Here is a 25,764-nt window from a genome sequence, read left to right as displayed (position 1 = left end):
TTCCATGGCAACTCAGTTTGGGAAGTAATTGGTATGTCACAAGGACTCTGGCCATCAAGACGTGGTTACACTTGGGGTATCGTTGAACCTATTCAAGTTTCGTAAGCTCTGAGCCGACTTAACGGGGAAAAAGAAAGCCGACCCAAACATACCTACTGCACATGCTGGATTTGCGGGATCCTGAGCTGCTAGGGGAGGACGGAGGGGTTTGGTAAGACCAGCTGTAATCAGAGCCCTTCAGATCTTGGATCACCTGCAAGAAAAAGTCATTTTAGCCAGGTCCTTATGGCATTTCTGGCCCTAAGAGATTTTTCCATCCAAGCAGAGTCCGAGAGGCAACCACCCAAACCAAAGAGAGGCTCTGCCTGCCTTTGGCCAAGCCATATTCGCCCAGACAGCAGCCAAGACGCTGCCGGTGAAGGGTCAGAGCTTCCTTGTTCCACCAGGACTTTCTTAAAGCAAAGCCCAAGGCACATAGGGTGGACATCGGCCTGATTGTCTCTGTGGCTCCTTGCAGGCACCACTCCTGAACTGGGGGCCGGATAACACAAGCCTTCCGGCAAAATTTCCCTCAACCAACAACTCCCATAGAGTCACCCAGAGACCCAGTCTAGCTTCCTAAACTATTCCCATCCTTTGCTCTCCAATGTTGGGGCCCTTCGGTCCTTGGCTCCAAGGAAGAGGTGCCCCACTTGGAATTGATTCAGCAGCACCTTTTTCTCGGGTTGCTTTTCTGGTTGCCTGCCGTCTGCATTAATCCTGGCCGCCTTAAGTGTGACCAGAGCACAAAAGCCTGGAACTGACCTGCGATGACGACGACAAAGACAACGATGCTCTCCGTTCAGGAGTAGCTTTCTATGGAGGCAACCTTAGGTGGCACTCAGCCTTTGGAGTACTTCCGCTTCTGCTGCGGATTCATATTCAGACAGCTCTGAGCTTCTTTTCAGAAATACTGTTTCAAAACCAGCTGTATTGATGAGCCGCAGTGGTGAGAGTGCGGTACTGCAGGCTCCTCCTGCTGCCTGCTGGCTGCCTGCAATTTGGCAGTTCGAATCTCACCAGGCTCCAGGCTGACTCAGCCTTCCATCAAATCAAATCAACCTATATTGTCAGAGTACAACATGTGCACAATGAGATTGGCTGAGCCTCCCTTCGTGCATCCCCCCCAACACAACTCACAGTGAAGACAAAAAAGAAAAATCCCTAATCCAGTGAATCCTACTAACAAACACACTATCTATCTTATTGCATCATGTGAACTTATTGCCCAATGCACCGGCCCCGCAAGTCTATCATGCTATGTTGACATGAAGTGTTTTCCGTTCAGGAGTCTGACAGCCCACAGGTAGAAACTGTTCTTCAGCCTGTTGGTGCAGCTGGCTCTGCTTCTATGTCTCCTACCTGATGGGTGTGAGTCGTCCCTGAGGATTTTCCTCACTCTTCTAAGGCAGCGAGCCCTAGCGAGGTCATACTACTACCTAGCGAGGTAGTAGCATCAGGGAACAGCCTACGATGTTTTGTGCTGTGCTCACCACCCTCTGTAATGTCTTTCTATTTGCGGCTGTCAAGCCAGCATACCACACCGTCATGCAATATGTCAGGACGCTTTCTATAGTGGATTGGTAAAAGGAAGTCATCACTCGTTCTTCCACTTCGTTCTTTTGCAATTCTTTCCATCCTTCCGAGGTGAGTAAGATGAGGACCCAGATTGTTAGGGGCAATGTGCTGACTCTGTAAACAGCTTAGAGAGGGCTGGAAAGCACTATGAAGTGCATATAAGTCTAAGTGCTATTGCTATTTATCTGGTCATTTTGTTCCTTTTTTCCTGTCATAAAAAAGAACACGGTTGTCATTCTGCAAAGCTACGCATTGCAAGCTAACAGGCTGATGTCAGTAATAGGGGAAGGGAGCAGTGGGGGGTAGGGAGGCAGGAATCAAAACAAAGCCCTACCGTCCAGTGGGAAGCATTGGCCATCTCAAGGTCGCACCCCCAAAAATGCGGAGCTGGTGCAAGAAGACAGGCACCGTTTCCCAAACACCTGACTGAACCTTGACTGATAACCAGGGGGAAAACCCCGGATCCTGCTCTGCCTCTTCTCTGACCACTTTGGCTTTAGTAAAGTATTCCTTGGGCTAATCGTGGCCCAGGGGCCTTTCTTTTCTAACTGACCAGGCTGGGACAGTTGACATTAAGTTGGATCTGAGGTTTTTGCTAGATAAGATACCATTAACTTTCCTTTGGTCCCAACCAGCCTTCCTGGTTATTAGTATTTATTAAATTATATTGATTTTTTTTAATAACAATAGCCCTTAGACTTATATACCACTTCATAGTGCTTCACAGCCAGGGGTGGGATTCTACCAGTTCACACCTATTCGCTAGAACCGGTTGTTAACATTCTAAGCAGTTCAGAGAACCGGTTGTTAGAAGAAATTACAGGCCTAATCCTGTAAGGAAGGCAGGAAGAAAACATTCTGGTGTTGCTCACAGAAACTGCCTCTCCGTTAATCCTTATTACATTCTTTGCAGGACTAGACTTCCTGTCTCAGGAACTTCTCTGGAGTTTTTTCCCCTCCTTTGCTGGTACTTTGCTTGTGTGGAGTGACCATTCAAAGTTACAGTGGCACTGAAAAAAGTGACTTATGCCCGTTTTTCACACTTACGACTGTTGCAGCATCCCCACAGCCATGAGAGGCCAGGTGAGGAGATGCGTGCCTCGATGTGAGTGATATTGAGTTGGCCACATCCAGCCAATAACATGACCACCAAGCCATGCCCACCACCTGAGCCACGCCCACAGAACCGGTTGTTAAAAAATTTGAATCCCACCCCTGTTCACAGCCTTCTTTCAGTGGTTTACAGAGTCAGCCTCTTGCCCCCAACCATCTGGCTCCTCATTCTAACCCCCCTTGGAAGGACGGAAGGCTGAGTCGACCTGGAGCCTGGTGAGCAGAAGTAGCCTTTAGGACTGTGCTGCAGGACTGAGCACTGTGCCACCAGGGCTCACCTATCTGACCTAGAAGGTGACATATTAAAAGGCGACACACCTTTAATCAGCATCCCTCCCTTTTTGCCCAAACTGGTTTTTATTACAATTAGTCACACACTTATGGCGCTTGACTCATGACCACAGTGGGGACCAGAATTTCACTTGCTAAGCAATGTGGTCATTAAGCAAGTCATCACATGACCAGATCCAATTTTACAACCATTTTTACTGTGGTTATTAAGTGATTCACCACAATTGTTAAGCGGATCACATGGTCATAAGCAAATTCGATCCCCTCATTGACTTCGCTTGCCAGAAACTGCCTGGAACGTCGCTCATTGGGACCACAGGACTGCAGCAATCGTCGTTAAGTGTAAACTGGTTGTCAAGGGCCGAAATGATAATCCTGTGGCTACAGGGGATGGCAGGATGGTCACAACTTCAAGGTGGCTCGTGAGTCACTTTTTCAGAAGCCGTCATAACTTCATACTACTGTTAAATGGTCATAAATTACCACCATTCTGGATAACAGTCCTGCCTCTGTTCAAAGAAGCTACGAGCATGGAGGGTTCTTGATCTGGGTCTGATGGTTTAAGCCATCGGCAAACACAAAAGGCAAGTGAAGGCAGGAGAAGTCATTTCAAAAGATTGCACTCTGGGGAACTGGGTCCAGGAAGGCTCCCAGGAAAGCCCAGTGGAGTCACACAGTCACATGTTTGAACTTGTTCTTTCTCGGGAGTAGTTGAAGGTGACCAGGCTCTGGGTGGGCGTTCTGCTTTGCTATGACCACATCCCTGCCTGGCCCAGCAGAAACTCATCAATGCTGGCAGCTCTGCAGGCAATCTGGGCCTCGTGGCTCAGGCTGCCTGCAGAACTTCAGTCCTGAGTAAAGACATGAGGGGAAGGGAGGGACCCAGGTGTATTTTAAGTCCTCAAAGTGGACTGGAACCTGTTCTCTGAGCGCAGAGCATGGCACAGTCCGGAGTTTTAAGTCACCGACTCTGGAGGAAAGCGGAGGCTGCAACGCCGTGTCGATCCCCCTTCCACGCAAGGGGCATATGGACCACCATGAGACATGACTCTTGGGCTTCCCTACCTGCTCACTGGCTGTTGGCAGTTTATGTGGATCGGCTGTCAGCACCACTAGGTCATCAATGATGCCCTGAAGGTGGGTGATCTCTCCCAGCATGGTGATCTCTCCGTTCTGCAACAGGGTAAAGGAAAGAGTCAGCCTTGGCCGTGTGCAGGCAACAGCCCTGAATCAGCCCCAACACACCAGAGCTTGCTCTTTCCCTGGTCAAGGTGAGCCCCACTTTCTAGGCCAGGAAAGGTCGCAGTCCCTGAAGCCTTGTCACCCAATGTGCCTACTTCAGCTTCAGAACCCACAGTGTCCGGTAAAAGGGAGCAAAAGGGAGCCTCTCTTTGGCAGAGGCAACACCAGGTGGGTTGAGGACAAGGATGTTTCCTGTGACCCTTTGACCCTCTCATCTGATCTGGGGGCTTCCAAGCTTCTTTTTTTGTCAATTGCTTACAAGATAATAGTAAAAACGTTGTTATGAATAAATAGATACATATAAGAAAAAGAAAAAAAAAGAAAAAAGAAACAATGGGACAGGGACGGTAGGCACGTTGGTGCGCTTATGTACGCCCCATACAGACCTCTTAGAAAAGGGGTGAGGTCAATAGTAGACAGCCTAAGGTTAAAGTTTTTGGGGTTTGGGGAAAAAAACACAGAGTCAGGTAGAGGATTCCAGATATTGACCACTCTGTTGTTGAAGTCGTATTTCCTGCAATCAAGTTTGGTGTGGTTAACCTTGAGTTTGTATCTATTATTTGCTCTTGTGTTGTTATGGTTGAAGCTGAAGTATTCATTGACAGGTAGGACATTACAATGTATGATTTTATATACTATACTTAGATCGGACCAAAGGCGGTGTAGTTCTAGGTTTTCTAGGTCTAGAGTTTCAAGTCTGGTGGCATAAGGTATTCTGCAACGAGTAGAGGAGTGGAGAACTCTTCTTGTAAAATATTTCTGGACTTTCTCAACTGTGTTAATATCAGATACATAATGTGGGTTCCAGACTGATGAGCTGTATTCGAGTATTGGTCTAGCAAATGTTTTGTAGTTATTAGTGTAATATTACCAGAGAAAAAGCTACGTAAGATTAGGTTAACAACTCTTAATGCCTTTTTGGCTATGTAGTTACAGTGGGCTCTAGCACTTAGGTCATTAGAGATGAGTACTCCAAGATCCTTGACAGAGTTTGGATCATCAACAAGGTCTTGACTATTCAGCCTGTATTTTATTTTCTGATTTTTTTTGCCAATATGTAGGACAGAGCATTTATTTGTTGAGATTTGAAGTTGCCATTTGTTTGACCATTCTGATACATAGTCAAGGTCTTTTTGAAGGGTAGCAGTATTGTTGGTGGTGTTGAATAGCTTTACATCATCTGCGAAGAGAACGCAGTTGCTCTTGATATGATCACAGAGGTCATTTATGTAGAGTATGAAGAGAGTTGGTCCTAGAACTCTGCCTTGGGAGACGCCACTGTTGACAGGTACAGAATTTGATAGGACGCTCCCAATTTTGACCATTTGTTGTCTGTTTGACAGGAATGCTTCTATCCAGTAATGCCAGAGATACCGTAAGATTTTAGTTTTAGGAGCAGTTTGTTGTGTACCACTGAATCAAAGGCTTTACAGAAGTCTATGTAGATTGCGTCTATTGCTTTGACCTGATCGAGTTGTGTAGTCCATATGTTTTTGCAGTGTAAGAGTTGCAGATTACAGGATAGTTTTGAAACCAAATTGTTTATAAGAGAGCAGGTTGTTTGTTTCTAAGTGGGAGATGATGGATTGGTTAATAATTGATTCCATGACTTTACAGGTGACGCAGCATAAAGAGATTGGTCTAGTTGATGACTCTTTTGACTTCAAGTAAAAATATGTTGTAATGGTCTTCTACAGTATTGCATCCAGTGAATAGAAATTGCCAATCAAGGGATGAGAGATTGTTGTTTATAAGATCATAGTTGCCTTTTTTGAAGTTATAATTGGGGATTCCGTCATTGTGATGATTTTTGTTTGGACGTATGTTGAGACAAAAGTCAATCATGTTGTAGTCACTGTTGGAAAAGGGTTCTGTTGTGACTCCGAGACTTGAACCTGATCAGTCAGCAGATGTGAGTTCGAGTGAGGAAGACGATCTGGCACTGAAATTTGAGCCTGCATTATTAAGTGACTTGGAGGGGAGTCAGGTAGTGGGAGAGGAGTTGGATTCAAGATATGAGCCTGATTTATTGGAAGATTCAGAGGCCACTCTCTCCCCTGAAACTACTTCCCTAATTAAACCTCAGGTGTTAACTGTTAACCAGGAAAGTGTATCAGAGGATTCAAGCTGTGATGAAACTGCCGGATGCTGGCTGGATGCCAGAACTAGGAGAAGATTGAGACGTCAATCTCAATTAGAAAAGAGACGTCCAGCAAAGGATTAATTAATGAGACTGACACACTCTTTCTTACAGGATATAAGGGAGTGCATGACTTTGAAATCTTTGCTGGAATCTTTGCCTTGGAAAGACTTGCGTCTGATTTACTGCGTTGTGAGTTACGAACTTTACAGAATTGCCGGACAGATTCTAGGAGGATTGCCAAAGGACTGTGATAACAGAGCAATTGAATCTTCTGCCTCTGGTTTAGTTTATGTAAAGTATTTGAACTATATAACTTGAAGTTTCATCTGTGGATACAGGTGGGACAGAACAGGTTCTTTAATTTGTATTCCGTAAATTGAATTCAAACTATTGCAGAAGATGAGATCGAGGCAGTTGTTAAGTCTAGTGTTGTTGGTGACTAGTTGTTCTAGTCCCAGATTTGTTACTGCATTGTAGAAGGGTGCCTGTGTGGGTTCAGTTGTACATTCGTTAAGGGTCCAGTTAATGTGAGGTAGATTGAAGTCACCAAGAAAGATAAAAGCGTGTGGGCAGGATGCTGCCCATGTTAGTAGTATATTTAGCTTGTTTGCATGTTCGATGTCATAATCAGGGGCTCTGTAACATAGTAAGAACCAAAATGTGATATTTAAGGACAGTTCACAGACGATGATCTCAGGAATAGCAAGCTCCTGGGTAACTTGGATGTTTTTAGATGTAGGGACTTTTTTTATAGAAGATAGCACCACCACCTCCTCTACAGATTTCACAATCTGATCGGTAAACATGATAGTCTCTTACTGTGGAAAGGAGTCAGAGAGAGATGCATTGAGCCATGTTTCACAGACAAATATAATGTCCAATTTAGCCGTATTTAGTAAGAGGAGAAATTCAGGTATTTTATTTACAAGACTTCTTGCATTGAGTACCTTGCATTTAAGGCCAGTTGTGGTTGGAATAGAGGTAGTTAGGGGCATGCGTGCCTAGTTTTGAGTGATGTTGGATTGGATGGGGTGGGGTTGGATGCGGAGTTGTGGGTTGTGTGACTTTCTTTTGATGCAATCAGCTCAGTAGTCAATGTATAGGTCCTTTTCTCCATTGTCTGGATGGTTTTTGAGTTCTTCGTGGAGTTCACAGGAGTGGATTCTTTGCAGTATGGATAAGTCTGGCCTTGAGTGAAGTTTTTTGTGATTGGGATTGGTTTTTGCAATGGCGTTTATTGTATGAATGAATATGTGTTTGCTGGACTCAGTTTTGCATACAACTCTACAAAATCTTGGGGCCACAGAGCCGTCATTGTATTTGCACACAGGGCCATCTCTAGTTATTTCAATGATATCTTCAGGAGAGATGTTTGTTGTATTTAAGTTGCTTATGATATCTCAAACTTTGGTGATGTCGTCTGATTTGTTGGAGACCAAATAAGATGGCATTTGGACGTTTCTGTTCACGTTCCATGGTGTCTCTGATGAGTATGGAGATATTATTTGTGGAATTATTTGAAGGGGTAGTAATTGTTTGTGGCTGTGGTTTGGTGGTTATTTTTGGTTGTAGTTGTGATTGTAGTTGAGGTAATAGTTGTGGTTGTAGTGGGATTTGATTTTCTGCTTGCTCCTGATCTCTACTGAGCCTCTGAGTTCTGCTACTACATTTCAGCTGCACAATGCTACGGACAGTGCAGAAGCCACAAAGGGCTGGATCTGCCAGCTGAGGTTTTGTGTAATTTCAAAAATTAGAAATGTAATTCAGGTTAATACATGTGAAACCTGCTGGGATTACAGTTACATTACTGAAATTAAATTTAAAAAAAAAACATCATTCCAGGCAAACTTTCCTCCCTTTAGTCCAAAAACAAATATGAAAAAATTCAGAATTAAGAACAGTGGACAAAAAGGGCAATTTGGGTATTTGCCTACGCAATCTTATGGAGAACCACAAACACCTTAAATGTTTGTGCTCACATTCAAACCTTCAAAAAAGCTTAATGGCAAACGGGACTGGCACCAAAGGCCGCAACAGGTGCCAATATTGCTCTCCTGAGTGAGCTGCCAAACACCAAAGCTGGGGATGCTCCTTTGCCTCGTCTGCTTGGGCCAAGCGAAGCATCAGCTAGGAGAACAGCCACAAACCTGGTCTCGACTCAAAGTTCTTCAACCAGTGAGGGCACGTTTTCAGCCTCCTTCCTTGGTTGCGTCCTGGATGCCTAAGGTTTTCCTTCCTTCTGAATACTGCTGTTCCTCTCTGGGTGGGATAGGGCGGGTCAGCCCAATCCTGTGACTTGTTAACCCCAAAGTCTGTGTGCCCAGAGACCCAACCCAGAGGGGCCATCAAACGTCTCCAAGGGATGGCCTCCAAGGAGACTGGACACTTTTACGGAGGAGGAGGAGGGCTCAACCAAAGATTCGGTCTTATCTCTGGAGGGAGGGCACCTGGTCTCACAGTGATGCAAGAACAACAGTGGAAAGGAGGCTGGTGTTGGGTCCTGTTGACTGGCAGCCTAGCTGGACCCTGAGAGAAAGGAAACACTGGTCTGACCAGCAGGACCTTCTAGGAGGTCAGAGGATGATGGGAAAAGGAGAACTGGAGCCACATCAGCAGGGGTCTTACAGAGGCATGCCATTTTGTTTTGAATCTGGAATTTGGGGGGGGGCTGCTGCTACCACCAGACACTGTGTCCCCCTCGGTGCCCCAAAGAGCAGGGGTCTCCCAAGACCTCCTGAAACTTGTCCTGGCCCATTCCCGAGTCTCCATGTGGAGAATGGAGGCACATAAGGATCTGCCAACACACACCTGCCCCCCCCACTTATGCAGCCCCCTCCCCTTGTGGGCCCAGCCTGCTCATTTGGCTGCCACCTGCCACCCTTTGGCTCTCTCTGCTGCTCCCAGAATGGCTGGCAGGGTAGAGCAGCCAGAAGGACTCCCAAGGACAAATTCAACATGGAAAGCAACGGGGAAAAGGGAAAGCCCCCAAACCTCATAGGTTTTAACTTGCAGAGCATCTTCGAGGCAATAAATATTGATCCCAAAACTCATAGGTTAAAAAAAATTGGACAAAGGAGTCAAAGGAAAAGGTGAGATCAATTCTTAATTGGAATTTTCAAGAAACCTCCTACTTCGTCTCTAATTCCGCATTGCCTCGGATGCCACTCTGGGATGAACCAAAGAGGCCAGTCTAGGAAAGCCACCTCAGCTCCTCCACCTCAACTCCCACCAAAAGAGAAAGACCTGGACCCTCTGGGTTGGTACCTGGTACCCACACAGCCAAGAAGGTACCTTCCTCTTCTTCACATTCAGATTCTGGGTGCCAAGTTTGGCAAGGTAATTCATCCTTTCCGGCATTCCTGGGAGTAGCTCAATATGATGCCCTGGACATAAATTCTCTTTGTTGCAGAGACTATACTCTGCATGCCTGAAAGCAGGACACTGGACATGGGCAGGCACAAGCAGAACTGGACTGAGAGCAGCATTTTAAGTGGGCAACGAGAGCCAACGGTTTGTTCCAAGGCTTAAAAGCCAAGATCTGCCCAAGCAAAGGGAGGGGAACCCCTTGGACGGTTGCCCAGTCCCTACAAAAGCTGCGACCGACTCTGGAAATAAAGGCACCTACCACCACTGGCTGCAGGTATGCGATGAAGGTGCAGAACCGGCCCCGTTCCTCCACCAGGGCCCTGCGGACTGCCTGCTTCTCCGTCTCCTCCAGCAGGAGGTACAAGTCATTCACGTCCTGCAGGGCATTGTCCAGCTGAGGCTGGAGGTCCCCCCTGCCTGTAAACAACAGCAGATGAGACCATCATGGCTTCATTCCCCTGGCCCCGGGGCCAAGGCTCTCCTGGGGAGTAGCTCTGGCTTTCCACCTGCCACACACTAAACCAAACAAACTACCGCAGCAGGCTTACTTTTGCAGCAGGGATTAAAGGATTGGGAGCCAAACGACATATTATTATTACGATATAGCATATAGACAGGAGGCAAGATCAGAGTGGGATATGAAGGGTATGAAGTGCACACGGGAGAAGAAACAGGCATTTCTCAAGACTGAAAGTCAACCGTGTTCCATTGTACATACACGGAATTCAAATTTCTTTAGCATTTGCTTATCTCTAAAGCAGGGGTTCCCAACCTGGGGTGCTCGCACCCCCTGGAGGTGCGAGACGATATTCCAGGGGGTGCGAGAAAAGTCCAGGTAATTTTTATTTTATTTTATTATTTTTTTATTTTATTTTATTTATTCTTTTATTTTATTCTTTTATTCTTTTATTTTATTCATTTTATCTATCTATCTATCTATCTATCTATCTATCTATCTATCTATCTATCTAATTTATTTATTTATTTATTATGCAATGGATTAACTTTGTTTTCATTTTAAAGTATCCTTATTTAGTGGCCATCACATATATAGCTGAAAAGATTCAATCCTTCCATATATTTAACACGCTCAGTGGTTCCTAAAGTCTAAATTTCAGGGGGTGTGAGGTGCGAGTGAAATGTCTTTAGGGGTGCGGGGCGAAAAAAAGGTTGGGAACCACTGCTCTAAGGTATCATGAAGCACAATACAGTACAATACATGGATAGTTCCCAAGAACCAGTCATATAAGTTCCCAAATAATTTACGGAGCCAATATAAATCTAAACCTGGGGAAAAAAAGCACAATAACTGAGTCCCATTGCATGCTAAGTCCTTCCAAAGAAACCATAATGGTTTAACGTGATGACTTATTTCAGAGAACAGCCTAAGAAAATTGCTCGTTTCCCACTCTGCTTTGGGAAAATTGCTTTGACCCACTGCTGGTCAAACTTGTTAGACAAATGTAGCAAAGCTTGTCCACTGGCTTGTAAAACAAATGACAACTTACAAAACCTTATGGGAAACCTGGCCTGCCCCAGTCCTCAGAGCAGCACCTGCTGGTTGTAAAGTTATGACTCCATTTCCGGGAGGAGGGGAGGGAGGGGAAACTCCACTCACTGACTGGCACTCACTAAAATGTTGCCCAGTCAGAATAGACTCCATTCTTCTGCTTGGTGCCATCTTCAGGAGTGCAAAGAAGAGCAGGCAGCTCTCCTCTGTCTTTGAATTTGTTGGCGCACGTCTGGCTACTTTACATCCAGATGATCCCTCAGCTTCACCACCAGGCCGAGGAGGCCATGAAGAGCAAGGCAGAATGATCTGATGATCAAGTATCTAAGATATGTATGCAGCATAATTATTTATTTGTTTTGTTTATTTAGTTTATGTACTGTGCATTGGAGGTGGTGACCCTTTGAGAACTGTATGCGGGGGGAGGGGCTGATGTGCCAAAATGACGATTCTGGGGCTTCAGAACCAGCACCGATACTACCGCAGCTGGGGGGGTCCATTTGGATCAAAATCGTCCCGTAGAGACGGTGAACAAGAAGAGCGCAGCCTGCTGATCCCAGGGATATCGCAAAATCCCTGGTTGATCCAGGCGAAGCCATTCAAACCGGCTGCTGAAGGAAGCAGCCATTAAAGCTGCTGAAAGGATGGGACAGCTCCGGAACAGAAGAGAAGAACGGAAAGTGTGTCGGCTCTAGTGAGACTTTTAAATTTCTTTTTTTTTAAGAGAGAGCACCGTAGGAGGGAAAGACTTAAGAATATTGAAGACAGAAGAAGAACAAGCAGCAAAATTAAACCTGAAGTCAGAAGAATTGGTGCTATCTAAGTGATTTTTACTGATTTTTAACAAGAAACTTAAACTAACTGGCCTGGACTTTTGTTAAAATAATACAACTTTTAAATTTGATTTCAAAGAGAGACCTTACAATTATTATTATTCTTTTTGTGTTTTTGTTAGTTTTCTTATCCTCCCCAAAAGAAAACTTTTTATTTTAATCGGCCAGGACTTTTCTTTTTCTCTTTGTATAACACTAAAAAGTGCTGATAATTAAATACTTTAAGCAACATTGCCACCCAGAAGCCTTTAAAAAAAATCCCTATGGAAACTTTGGGGAAATGTTTTTACTACTCAACTGTTGTTTTTATTAAGATAAAGGGAAGAGCACTGGATGAATGTTTTTAACAGGTGTTCCTCCTGGAAAATAACTTTAGCAGTTGGAGATTGAAACTGAAAGAGTCAAGATTGGTGTGACCTTGGACTATACACTCACTGAATAGCACTGCAATTTGAAATTAGATATTAGGACTTCGACAGTGTGTGGTGGAAGTAATTTGTTTTATGACCTATTTTGGTCTGCAACTGGGAATTCTTAGTTATTAAATTATCAGCTTGATTTTGGTTTTGCTGTTGGATTATTTTTAAAAAAATCTCTTTTTTCAGGCCTGAGTCCTTGGCTCTCGGACTTAGTTTTATTTTTTTTCTCCTTTTTCTTTTTTGCATTTTTTCTTTTTTTCTTTGAGAATTTTTTTTACTATTTTTTAATTACCTTCGCTTATTGGATTAAGGTTTGGAGAACCTGAAGATAGCTTTTTTGTGCAACATTTTTGATTGGGATATTAATTAATTATTAATTAATGATGAAGAAATCAACCTCTTCGCTAAGCCCAAATTCCTAGCAGAACCTTCATGCTACGCTGCAGAAGGAGAAGGAGAAGGAGAAGGGGATGGAGATGACACTACAAATGATAGGGCAATTAATACAAGACCAAGGTAAATGTCTGGAAGACAGGATGGAAAGAATAGAAGAGAGAACAACGAAAACAGATGAGAGAGTTGAGAATATTCAGCAAATAATGATGAAATACGAAGAGAGATTTCAGAAAATAGAACAACATGGAGACCAGACTGATAAAAAAGTTGGAGAAATAGATAGTGGATTGACAATGGTGGAACAGGAAAAGGAAAAAGGAATGCTGGGCTGGGAGATCGAGAGCTGAATTCAACTTGAGATTCCAGAATACTGAAGAAGAAAGGGGAGAAAACTTAACAGGAATAATGGCAGAAATCTTGGCAGGAGCCCTGGAGATACCTGAAGAGGAAATGATGGATGGTATAGATGAGGTATTTTGAGTATTCACAAGATATGCTATGAGAAATAAATTACCAAGAGAAGTCCATGTGAGGTTCACTAAGAAAGCAATTAAAACGCAAATATTGCAGAGAGCCAGAGATGACCCATTGAGATACAACGGGAAAGAGATAATAGTTCTGAATCAAATACCAAGGAAAGTGAGAGAGTTGAGAAGAGAATATCAATTCTTGATGAAAATATTAATTAAAAAAGAAGTGAACTATAGATGGCTGGTACCAGAAGGCTTAACCTTTATCTGGCAAGAACAAGGACATAGATTAGATTCAACAGAGAAGGCAGAACTATTCTATGATGAATTCTTTAGAGGGAAAGAAGAGAAGAGAAAACGAGAGGAGGAGACAGATAAATCCCAAAGGGGGATAGTGGAGTTAAGAGATAAAGAAAAAAGATGAAATATTATAAGAAGAAGGAGCAGTTAGTGGAAGAGAGGAGCTTAGAGAACCTAGAAAGATCAATGAGAGTAATACATCCTATATATAAAGCATAAACAATGGAAGAAAAGAAATTGATTTCAATTAATATAAATGGATTAAACTCACCCATCAAAAGGAAAAAGATACTCCACAAATTAGAAAAATTAAAATTAGATATAGTCTGCCTGCAAGAAGTCCACATCAAACAACAACATATCCAAATGCTGAAGTATCCAAGAATTGGTGATTTATATACCTCATTGGCTCAACATAATAAAAGAGGAATGGTACTATACATAAAGAATACAATTAAGACTAAATTAATCTATACGAGATGAAGAAGGAAGAATCTTGATGGTGGAAATAATGGACAATAATTTGAAAATGCTTCTAGTAGCAATTTATGCACCAAATTAATAACAAGAAGAATTTTACAAAAAGTTGCATGAGAAGACAGCAGAATTGGAATATGATAATATTTGCATGTTGGGAGATTTTAATGCTGTAGTAGACACAAAAATGGACTATAAAACACAGAAACTTAATAAAAAGAGTAGAAAGACACTTCCAAAATCCTTTTTTAAGATGGTGGAGGAACTTAAGAATAGAAGCGTTTGGAGAGAAATGAAATCTCAAGATAGACAATATACATTTTATTCTAATAGACATTTATCTTGGTCGAGAATTGGCATGATCTGGATGTCATTGGAAATAATTTCTAATATACAAGAAATTAATATTGAAGCAAGTACTTGAGCGGACCACAACTCAATATGGGTCAAATGGCAAGGACAAAGGAAAAGATCAAGATGGGCTTTAAATAATGTAATTTTGAAAGAAAAAGAATTCTTGCAGAAAATGGAAGAAGAATTGGTGTTCTTCTTTAAGGAGAATCAAAAGGAGGAAACTTCAATGCAGAACTTATGGGACACCATGAAGGCCTATACTAGAGGTTTGATTATAGATTATACAAGAAGAAGAAATGTTAAGAAAAGACAGAATCAACAGATATTAGAGGGTGAATACAGGAAACTTGAGAAAGAATTGCAAAAATATCCACAAAAAATGATCATCAAAAAACAAATGGAGGTTATTAAGCACAAGATAGAGTTGACAGAAAAAGAAGAATTAGCTCAAAAAATTAGAAGTGCCAAACAAAATTTATTTGAAAATGCGAATAAACCTGGTAGATGGTTGGCATAGAAACTGAAAAAAGAGAGAGAAGTGAAAAAGATAATATAGCTGATTGATGATCAAGGTGTGAGTCACAATGGAAATGAGGGAAAGAAAGAGATAATACAGAAGTATTATGAGACATTGTATAAGCAAGAGAATATTGAGGAAGAAAAAGTTAAACAATATTTACAAGAAGCAGAGTTACTTCAAATACCTGAAGATATTAAGATAATGCTAGAAGGGAAAATAACAATGATGGAACTGACAGAAGCATTAAATAGACAAAATATTGGGAAGACTCTGGGCCCGGATGGTCTCCCAGCTGAATTTTATAAGACCTTACAGAAACCGTTGAGTAATAATGCTTGAAGTGATGAATGAAGTTTTACTGAAAGCTAAAATACCTGATTCATGGACAGAAGCATATATTACTCTGAATATATATTACAAAAGAAGACACTGATTTTCAACAGATTAAAAATTATAGACCTATTTCCCTGTTAAATGCAGGTTATAAAATTTTTGCTTCAATAATGGCAGAAAGACTTAAACGATACCTGAATAACTTAATACATGTTGATCAAATGGATTTCTGCCGAAGAGACAGATTAAAGACAACATAAGAATAATTTTGGACACTCTGGAATATTATGAAACTCACTCAGAGAAGCAAATGGCCTTGATATTCTTAGATGCGCAAAAAGCTTTTGATAATGTAAATTGGCAGTTTATGATACTACAAATGGGTCAGACGGGCTTTGGAGAAAGATTCATAAAAACAGTTGAGGCAATATATCAAAAACAATCTGCTAAAGTGATGATTAATGGAGATTTGATGAAAAATATTAATATTGAAAAAGGAACTAGACAAGGATGTCCTTTATCGCCATTATTGTTTGTATTGACTTTGGAGATATTAAATAGAAATATTAGAGACAATAGGGAAATAAAGGGAATGAAAATAAAAAAGGAGGAATACAAGCTACAAGCCTTTGCGAATGACTTGGTTTTTATATTGGAGGAACCATTGAAATCAACGCCTAAATTGTTCGAAAACATTGAAGAACATGGACAGGTGGCAGGATTGAAAATAAATAAGGATAAAACCAAGATATTAGTTAAGAATATGACAGGAAAAAAAAAGGCTGTTTTGATGGAAGGACTGAACATTCAGATTACAAACAAAGTAAAATACCTAGGAATATATTTAACTGCAAGATGTGGAACTTTGAAAGAAGACAATTATGTTAAACTTAAAAAACAGATTGTAATAGATCTAAAAAACTGGTAGAATCCACAATTATCTTTGATAGGGAGAATATCTACAATTAAGATGAATATATTACCAAGGTTACTATATCTGTTCCAGACTATTCCAATTAAATTAGGGAAATAATTTTTTTATGGATTTAAATAAAATAATATTGAAATACATGTGGCAGGGAAAGAAGGCAAGAATTAAACTTAAGTTGTTACAAGATGCTACAATAAGAGGAGGATTTGGCTTATCTAACTGGGAATTATATTATCAGGCAGCAGCATTGATATGGGTCAAAGAATGGGTTTTGTTAAGGAATGTTAGATTATTAACATTAGAAGGTCATGATCTATTACTGGGATGGCATGCTTTTTTATGGTATAAAGGAAGTAAAACTCATGGTTATTTTAAGAGACGTTATATATGAGATTCTTTATTGTTGATATGGGAAAAAATAAGAAAGCAACATTATATGAAAATTCCAGTCTGGTTGTCAACTACAGAAGCATCTGCATTCCCAGTTGTTTATAGAATGGAACACATGGTTAGGTATGGTGAAATTTTAAATGAAAAGGGTGAACTCAAATCTAAACAAGAACTAGAGGAGCAAGAAATCAAGATGAATTGGTAAACATATATGCAAATACATTCAAGGTATGACAAAGACTGTAAAACAGAGGGATTTTATAATGAACTTACAGAACTGGATGAAATTTTAGCAGGTACCGATGAGAAAATGATTAAAAAATTTTATGGTTACTTACTTGGAATTAAATTGGAGGAAGAACAAGTTAAAGAAACAATGATTGCCTGGGGGAGGAATTTTGGACATGGGATAGATTTAGATAAATGGCAAAACTATGGTCTCGAAATTATAAATTGACAATGTTGGTAGTGCATAAAGAGAATTTGTACAAGATGTTTTACAGGTGGCATTTACCCCCAGCACAAATAGCAAGGATGTTCAAGAACAAATCGGAGATGTTGGAAGTGTCATCAGATACTTGGTTCATATTATCATACGTGGTGGACTTGTGTGGAAGCTAAGAGATACTGGACTAAGATTCATACATGGCTTGAAAAAAATGATAAAACAGCATATAGACTTGAAACCAGAGATACTTTTATTGGTATCTTGCCTGAAGGATACAGTAGAGAATTGACGTATTTGATTATAAATGTGTTAATGGCAGCTAGAATTGTATTTGCTAGAAATTGGAAGTGCGAAAAAATTCCAATAGAGGAAGAGATGATTAAGAAAATGATGGAATGTGCAGAAATGAGTAAATTGACATTAGCAATCAGAGAGCAAGAAGATAAAGAATATGTCAGCCTTCAAGATTTTCTCCCTTTGATTTGCATCTTTCGGCTGTCATAAGTAACGGGGGAAGGAGGGTGGAATGGTTATGGGAAGTGAGCTGGAGGTGTTATAAACCAGAACTGTATAAGCTGGTGGGGAAGGAGATTCTCGCTTAGGTTTCTGTCCTATGCTATGCGCAGCTGCAACTCTTTATCAAAATATGTCAAGGTAAACAGACAGAGGCCTCATCACCACCTGGAGATGCCCACATGATGATATACACAACTTTTAATTGGAAGAGCCAATTGAACTCTTGGGGGTGGGAACGTTGCCATCACTTTGTATAGGTGATTTACGCACCCATTTTCTCAGATTCAGAATTCTTTTGTTGCTACCACTTGATTTCCAGTAAAAGATATCTTTTCTCTGATTAAAGGAGTCTAAGTATTTCTTTCTTGGATTTTGAATGGAGCACCAGCTGACAGAATATTATAAAATTTGGGATTTATTTCATCAATGGCTAGATAAGAAAATAGAGAAGTAAACCATGTTATGGAAAGGAATAGTATAATATGTAAGATAATATGACGTAACTATGTTATATAACTGAATATAAGGAAATGAATTGTATGATCCCAAGTTTGTTAAAATAGAGATTTGCTCGATACATATTTAGTTGGGTCTAACAACAATACAATAATAATACAATATAACATAATATAATATGTATAGTTGACTTATGTAATATGAATGTATGTTTGGAAGGAAAGACCGTTAATATCGTGACATTGCACGAAAGAAATGTACCAACCGATACACTGTATTTTGGAAGAGGGCTTTATGTTGATGTTTTATGTTTGTGTTCGTTAGTGTTTGTCTTTTTTTTTAAATAAAAAGTTCATTAAAAAAAAGACAATTGTATGCAACAAAATTTCATTTTACTATATGCCAATTCAATGTATATGTACATTCAAACTGACAGTGAAGTTATTCAAATATATATGCATTTTCTATTTAGATATAAATAAAGATGGGAAATTAACGAGAAGACCATTTGACAAACTTAGCCCTCCAAATATCTTGGAATTGATTCCTTGGGCCTCAAGAGCCTGCAGGCCCAAAACCAATTTCCAATAGAGGAGGCCGGTCTTCAGAGGTGGTATTCAGCAGGTTCTGACCAGTTCTGGAGAACCAGTAGTGGAAATTCTGAGTAGTTTGGAGAATCGGCAAATCCCACCTCTGACTGGAGATTTTACAGTATCCTTCCCCTGCCACGCCCACCAAGCCACGCCCACAGAACCAGTAGTAAAAAACTTTGAATCCCACCACTGCCGGTCTCCATCTTAAAGCTCTTCCACAAGAGGCAGCACTTCCATATCAGGTGGGCTGAAAGCATTTGAGGCAAAAGAGGAGAGGGCTGCTCTTTTACAGCTTCCAAACGCTAGAAAGTAAGGGACACTTTTCCTGGCCCAAACTCAGTCTTTTGGGCTGCAACGATTCTGCCAAGTGCCGAAAGCCTCATCACTTTCATCTGGTTCCCAAGCAGTTTGGTGGCTTTGAGCCCCCAAGATGGAATTTGGCCTCCTTGATGGAAATCCCTTTTGCCCTTCCTCAGGCAGTGGGCACCATCACCCACCCATGGACGAAGGTCCAGCAGGCCAGAGAGACTGGCTGACCGGAGGTTTTTGGCTCCCTCTTGCTTCATCCCAGGGACGCCAGATAAAAGGATGGCACCCCAAAATGCAGAAGAGCTTCCACATTCATCGGCTCTTCTGCAGAGTTTGTCGCGGTCCTCCAGAACAGCCTCTCCACCACCCCTGTGGACAGGGGGAATAAACCCAGCTGCCACAGGGCCTCTTTTGCAGAATCACAGTGTGTGTGTGTGTCTTTCTCCCCGTTTATAGCACAAGAGCCAACCAGGTCTGAGAACAGCTGCTCCGGCACAATATTCGCTGGGCTCACACCCGGTCACAGCAAAAGCGGCAGGTGGATCCTGTTCCCCTTCAAAGAATCTTCCCACCACGACTGCCAGCAGCCAACATGCATGGGAGGCGGGGGGAGCGGGGAGAATCAGGGAAGTCTGGAAACAGCCAAGCAGAGGCCAAGGATTTGGGGAGCGAAGGCTGAGATCCTGACATCCTGCTTGGCGGCAAAAATACTGATGCCAACGAATAGGCAATTTCACACAGAAAGGACTTTTGTCAGCCAAGTTCAGACCAACTCAGAGGTAAGCTGAGTAAATAGCTGGAAATCAGCTGGTTTGTTTTGCCCTTTCAGAAGGGTGGAAGTGCCCTCTTGAAAATGGGGCTCTTCGCACATCCCATGGGCTTGGCCCCTTCTGCATCCATTGGCCCTCTTGGGGATCCCAGAGGCGCTGCTGCCTCTGGGATCAGAGGGTGGATCTCAGCATTGGTTCCCAGACTGATATCCCCAGAGAGGAGAGCTGGACCAGACAGAAAGAGGAGGAGGAGGAGGAGGAGGCAGGAGAGGGGCTGGTGAGGATTTTGCACAGGCCCAAAATGAAACCCAGCCTGGATCCTTTTATTATGTGTGTCTTATTAGTCGTACAAGAATACACACTTTTCTGAGATACTGAATGCTGACCATATAGAGCCACGATAGCTCCCTCGCACTGGTCGAGTCGAACTGCAGAAAAAGTTCCCAGGGGAGACCCGCACTGACGTTCCTGTTTGCAAAGGAACCGGCCTCCCTGGAGAAGCCACTGCCGTCTGAGGCTGTCCCCGGCCTGCAATGCGGAGGCCCCGGTTCTCCCAAGAGACAACTAGGGACAAGAGGCCGCCTCTTGGCAGCCAAGGAGCCTCTGAGGGGGGAAACCAGCCTCCACGCAAGAAGAGCCAAGAGTCTGGAGCTGCGCCCTCCAGAAGACAGGTAGAGACAGGTAGTCCTTGACTTACAACCATTCATTTAGTGACCTCTGAAGTTATAACTGCACTGAAAAAAGTGACTCCAACCACTTTCCACAACCATGGCGCGCACGCGCACACACACACACACACGGTCACAGGACCAAAATCAAGTAGATTCTCTAGACCCCGTTTGGCAGAGCTGTAGGAAACAGGCGGACGGGAGGAGACCGAAAAGAACCAAGCTTAGGAAACAGATACAGGATGCTGGGTAGCCAGTTTGGGCAGTAATACCTGTGAAAAGGTTTTTAACTGAACCTCACCTGATTGACTACATACTGAAAGCTGTTTTCTTGGAATGCTCAGAGGTAAAAGGAAATGAGGTGGCCAAAACCCCACAAGGCTTACACCGTATTAGAATCGATCCCAGCTGGACATAAAACAGCTGAAAGAAGCCTCACAACACTGGAAAATGTAAAGAGAGCTGGTCCATGAAACCGCTGAGATTCAGACCCAACTGAACAGAAAGCATCGCTATGAACTGGATAGGGAGCAGCAGCGCGATATGGTTGCAAAACTACACACCAGGATTCGGAAAAACTGGAACAGGTTTCAGTGCAGCTAGGAAGATTGGGGCCTAGAAACAAATTCCCTTGACGAGAGACTGAAGGAGCTGCAAAACAGGGGACCAAGAGGGATGTTGTAGACAGTCCAAGGTTGTTTCTTTATCATTCCAGAGTGCAGCACATAAAGCAATGCATTTAAGTTACCAGAAAGACAGATTCCAACTGCACATTAATAAAAGCTTCCTTCTGGTGGGTGCTGTGGAGCCAAGGGCCAAAGCTTGTTCGCTGACAGGAAAAGTCAAGGTCATTTGTTGGTGTTGGCCTTGGTCATCATCGCTTTCCTTCAAGCTTGCTGCCAACTGCTATGGAAACGGGGGAGGGAGGGAGCAATGGGCGTTTGGGAGGGGAAGCATGCAAGTGGCGTGAGAGTAGATGGGGAGTTTGGACTCCGAGAGGCCAGCTCGGGTTGTTTAAGGCCGTCTTGGGAACAGCCTGCACAACAGCGGCATGGAGCACCTGGACCTGAGACGTTCCCAAAACATCTTCCTGGCCAATGATTGGACTCTGTCTGCCTGACCACTGGGGGTGGGGCCGAGTTTCAGTGTGTCTTTTTCACACCTGTTTGCTTCAGGCCTCGCCTGACTTTTGCTGCATTCGTTCTTAGTAAAAGTACCTTTTCTCTGAATCTATGGAGTCCAGGGTTTTCTTTCCTAGGAACCGATCTGAGACAACCCCGACAGTTGGATACTTCCAGTGGGACAGAATCCCGTATGTCCCAACTCCAAGCCTCCCACTGGCCAGGGCAAAAGGTGACGCAAATGCATGTGACAACTTGCAGCCCCTGAAAGTGACTAAGAACCCCCTGTGCTGCCATGTACCTGATGAGCCCACCTGAAAAGTAGGTTTGGGCTATCTACTTCTGAGCAACTTCTCCTAAGTATGTGCAGATGTGCTCCTCCCAAAGACAGCCAGTGTGGCCTAGTGCTAGGGGCACCAGGCTAGAAACCAGGAGGCAGTGAGCTCTAGTCCCACCTTGGGCCCAAAGCCAGCAGGGTAGCCTTGGGCTGATCCCTCCCCCTCAGGCTCCGGAAGGAGATCACGGCAAACCACCTCTGAGAAGCCTTGCTAAGAAGACTGCTGGGACCTGTCCAGTCGGCCACCAGGAGAGATTGGCCATCCCAGCCCAGAAAAAGCCTTCCCAAGAGAAGCAAAACCTTCCCAATGACAATGACAGAAGCGGGGCAGGAATATTGGAAATATCTGGCATCTCAAAAGATGACTCTATTCAGTCTGCAGCCTTCAGCTGCACCAACAAGAGTGTATCTTCCAAACCAGAAGTCAGGGATCCATTTCATTTTGCTTTGGTTAGATCCACTTTCTGCAGGAAATCCAGTTCTGAGCACCACACTTCAAGAAGGATTTAAGCAAAATTGATGGGGATAGAGAAGGGCAAGGATGGTGTCCACCAAATAAGAAGCCAGATCCTATGAAGAGAGCTTGAGAGGAGGAGGGCCCTCTTTAATGTCCTGAAAGGATATCACACAAGTTCAAGACTGGTTCTATCTTGTATCAAGAGGGCAAGACCCAGAATAACAGGTTTGAGTAATAAGGAGGCAGATTTCAAGTTAAAATTTACCATATAAGTGGCCTTGAGTTGTGATGGATTATGGCAATACAGAAATGTTTTAATCTGCATGTATAAAAGTAAATAAAGATTTTAAAATTCCCAATAAAGACTGTGGACCCAGAGAACTGGCGGGCTCTTGTTCACAGAGATCCAGCTGTCAGGAAGTCTGGATTTCTGGGCTCAGTCTTGTGTCTGGCTTGATGGTTCCTTTGATCTACAGTCCTATAATGCTGTATTTACGTCAATGAAGTGAGTGGATTTACTAGATTTGCCAGCAGGGCAGAAAAGAAGCAATTTATACAAACGGGGCTCTTGAAGCAGCTCTCTCTCCTTTGCTCGTGCGGCCTCTACAATGTAAGATCTGAAGAATCGTTTAGGTGATTTCATCAGGCTTCCTGGGAGGGAATCCCTGGGGAGAGGAGAAAGCAAGGGCTTCCTTCTGAAGGAGAACCAAGGTGGAACTCGAGTCCGGTCCCTGGGAACTTCAAGGGATCCAGCTACGGTGGCCTAGGAGGTTTTCTTTCATTTCAGGCCCAGCTGGGTGGGATGGTGAAGGAAGAGGGCAAAAAGCGAAGGCCATGGAGGAGGGAGGGAGGGAGGGTGGGAGCTGGGTTGGCAGCATTGGACTTACCAAGTAGCTCTACAGAAGAATGTGGGAAGGAGAAAAAGAGGAGAAAGACAAGAATGTGTGAAAGAAGGCAGGTACACCGATTCCGCGCCCCCCCCCGCCCAAACTCCTTTGCCTCTTTCCCCCAGGGAGGCACCCCTCCCCCTTCCTGCGATTAGCTTTTCCATCACACCTGGATGGAGCAAGAGGCTCCCTTGAGCAAGGGCCTTGCAGGAGGGCAGAGCGAAATCGGAGAACGCCCCAAAGCTGCCACCTGGAGCACATTTCAGGTCCCACACAATCTTCAACGGAAGCTGCCTCCTCCTCCTCCCCCCCCTCCCTTCCTCCTCTGCAGAAAGTACCAGGTGCAGAACCTTCTGGAAACATCTGCCTCTTTCCACCCCATCCAGGGAAAGCCAGCGGACAGGTGCTCAGGTGCCGCTTGCTCTCCTGCCAGCTGGGTCTCGTAGCTCCTTCCAAAGGGCCGTGGCCAGGAAGGCCAACGAGAAACCCTGGGAAGGGGGAAGGGGCCTTCGAGGCAGCCGCCTTTCTTTCTGGCATCCCAGATGTCAGCTGCTGCTGCCACCTTTCAAGCCTGGAGAGCAACAGCAGCTGAAATCTCTCAAGGAGGCAAGTTCCAATTAAGGCGCCCTTCCCTTTTCCTGTCCTGAGGAGGAGACTGTCCACTTCTACCAGCCTGGCCGCTGTCCCTGCAATCACCTCGTCTCTTCCTTCCCACACCCTCAGATCCTCACCTTTGCGGGCTTTCTTCTGGAGCTTCAGTGTGTCAGAAGACTTCTTCTTTATCTCGTGGCGGGCTCGCTTGTACTCTGAAGAGGCAGGAAAGAGGCCACCGTGAAGCTCCCCCACAGCTATAGGTTTTCCCAGGGGCAGAAGACAAGCACTGAGGGCCATGGCCCACCGCTTTCTCCCATTTCCAGTCACCCCAGGTGCCCGCACACCCTGCCAGCTCCTTCCCTGCATGGCCCCCGGCTCCAAGGGGCAGCTGCTCTACCTTTCGCGTGGTCCTTGTCAAGCTGGTTGGCGGTCTTCTTCCAGTCCTCGATCCTCTCCTGCAGCGGGTTGATCAGGCTCTCCATGAGGGCACTGCAGCCGTAGAGAAAGAAGAGGTGAGCTTCCTCTGAGGCCGAGAAGAGCAGCGGAGCAGCTACCCCTTCTCTGGAAGCAGCCCCGGGGCCTCCAGCCAGCGAGAGCCACCTTCCTCTTTTTTTGCCCTAAACAAAGCGGCCTGGAAATGGGATCCCTTTTGAACAGTCTGTGTGTGTGCGTGCGTGTGTGTGAGAGAGAGAGAGAGAAACACACGCAGAAAATGCTGCCTTGCCAAGTGACGCCTTCTGGAACCAAGCGCAGCCCCCATACCCCTCAGCCCCAGCTCCTCCTGCTTCCACTGGGCAGGAAGCCCTTCCGGGCGCAGGGATAAAGGGAAGGGTTCCGAATGGGCCCAGTGAAGGCTTTCTAGAGCCAGCATGCCCTGCATTTGCCAATCGGGCTACTGAGCAGTCCAGTGGATCCCCCCAACTCCCCAGGTTGCAGGTTTTGTGGGCACCTCTGCTCTGCATGTCAGAAAAATGCCCGGGTCTCCCAACCTCAGGGGGAGGGAGACCAGCCTGGAGTGCGAGAAAGGCCCCCCTGGCCTGAGGGAATTGGCCACCGAGCAGAGGGAGCAAGACTGGTCCAGGAAGTGGCCGCCTGCTCCAGAAGGCCCTCCTCCCCCCGTCCAAGTCCTTTGCTCCCCCATTATTTCTGGGAGGGAAATGTCTCTTGGCAATGGAGCTGCACAAGAGAATCAGCACACTTACTTGGTGAAGTACCTCAGCTTGGTCTCAATGCTGCGGTGGCGCATGCACATCCGGGTCAGTGCCGAGCCGATATCCCTTGTGGCTCCTGGAGAGAAAAGAGGCTCCTCTGTGATTAACTGGCAAAGGCGGGGAGCAAAAGGTCAGCCCACTGGGGAAAAGACTGAAGAGACAGACCGGCAAAGCCATCATGGACTAGGTCAGCCCACCCGGGGGCTCTTGGAGGGCATGGGCCAAAGGTTTCCACAGGAGGCAGGCTGGAGACATCTCCCAGAGCGCCCCCCCCGCGCGCAAGGACGACCATCGGTTAAGGGTCGTGATGTCCTCTGGCAGTGGCACAATGAAGCAGCCGCCATCTTACCTTCAAGGATTTTGTTCTCTGGTCAGTTCCACAATCCAACCCTACCCAACCATATCTGGTCCATGCTGTAAGTTCCCTCCCCCACCCCACCCCCCAGGAAAAACAGCCAGTTGGAAGTCTTCACCTTGGGCAACAGCAGCAGAGTCGTGCCACAAGGAGGCCCAGGGGCCAGGAAGCACGAGACGGGAGGAAGCGCCCCCCTTCCCTGGATTCTGGTGGAGGCCTCCCTCCAGGCTGTTGCAAAGCCCAGCAGAACCCATCACTGCTCTGGCCCCTGCCCCCAGCCCCATGGAAGCCAGAGCCTCTCTGGGGTGCCATCCATAAAGCAGATTCTGAGCGTTCC

At 44.5% G+C, this 25,764-nt stretch overlaps 1 protein-coding gene across 3 annotated transcripts in view; it reads right to left on the bottom strand.

Annotated features, from left to right (window-relative positions):
- MTSS2 (MTSS I-BAR domain containing 2) overlaps nucleotides 1-25,764 on the bottom strand; it is a 67,317-nt gene that overhangs the window by 9,803 nt on the left and 31,750 nt on the right. For 2 of the 3 annotated variants that reach the window (XM_026714338.2, XM_026714339.2), the window contains exons 4-10: nucleotides 25,064-25,148; nucleotides 24,259-24,350; nucleotides 23,999-24,073; nucleotides 23,268-23,276; nucleotides 10,032-10,189; nucleotides 4,087-4,194; nucleotides 153-253 (exon numbers count right to left, since the gene is read on the bottom strand). In XM_026714338.2, coding sequence (XP_026570123.1) covers nucleotides 153-253; nucleotides 4,087-4,194; nucleotides 10,032-10,189; nucleotides 23,268-23,276; nucleotides 23,999-24,073; nucleotides 24,259-24,350; nucleotides 25,064-25,148 — 628 coding nt within the window. The remainder of the gene's footprint in view (nucleotides 1-152; nucleotides 254-4,086; nucleotides 4,195-10,031; nucleotides 10,190-23,267; nucleotides 23,277-23,998; nucleotides 24,074-24,258; nucleotides 24,351-25,063; nucleotides 25,149-25,764) is intronic. The other variant, XM_087940274.1, reaches the window with a different exon arrangement.

Source organism: Pseudonaja textilis, chromosome 11 (genome assembly GCF_049901715.1).
Source record: "Pseudonaja textilis isolate UNSWEBS1 chromosome 11, rPseTex1.2, whole genome shotgun sequence".
NCBI classification, from domain to species: Eukaryota; Metazoa; Chordata; class Lepidosauria; order Squamata; family Elapidae; genus Pseudonaja; species Pseudonaja textilis.
Note: the sequence above shows the minus strand (reverse complement) of the source record. Positions and strands in the feature narration are given on the sequence as shown.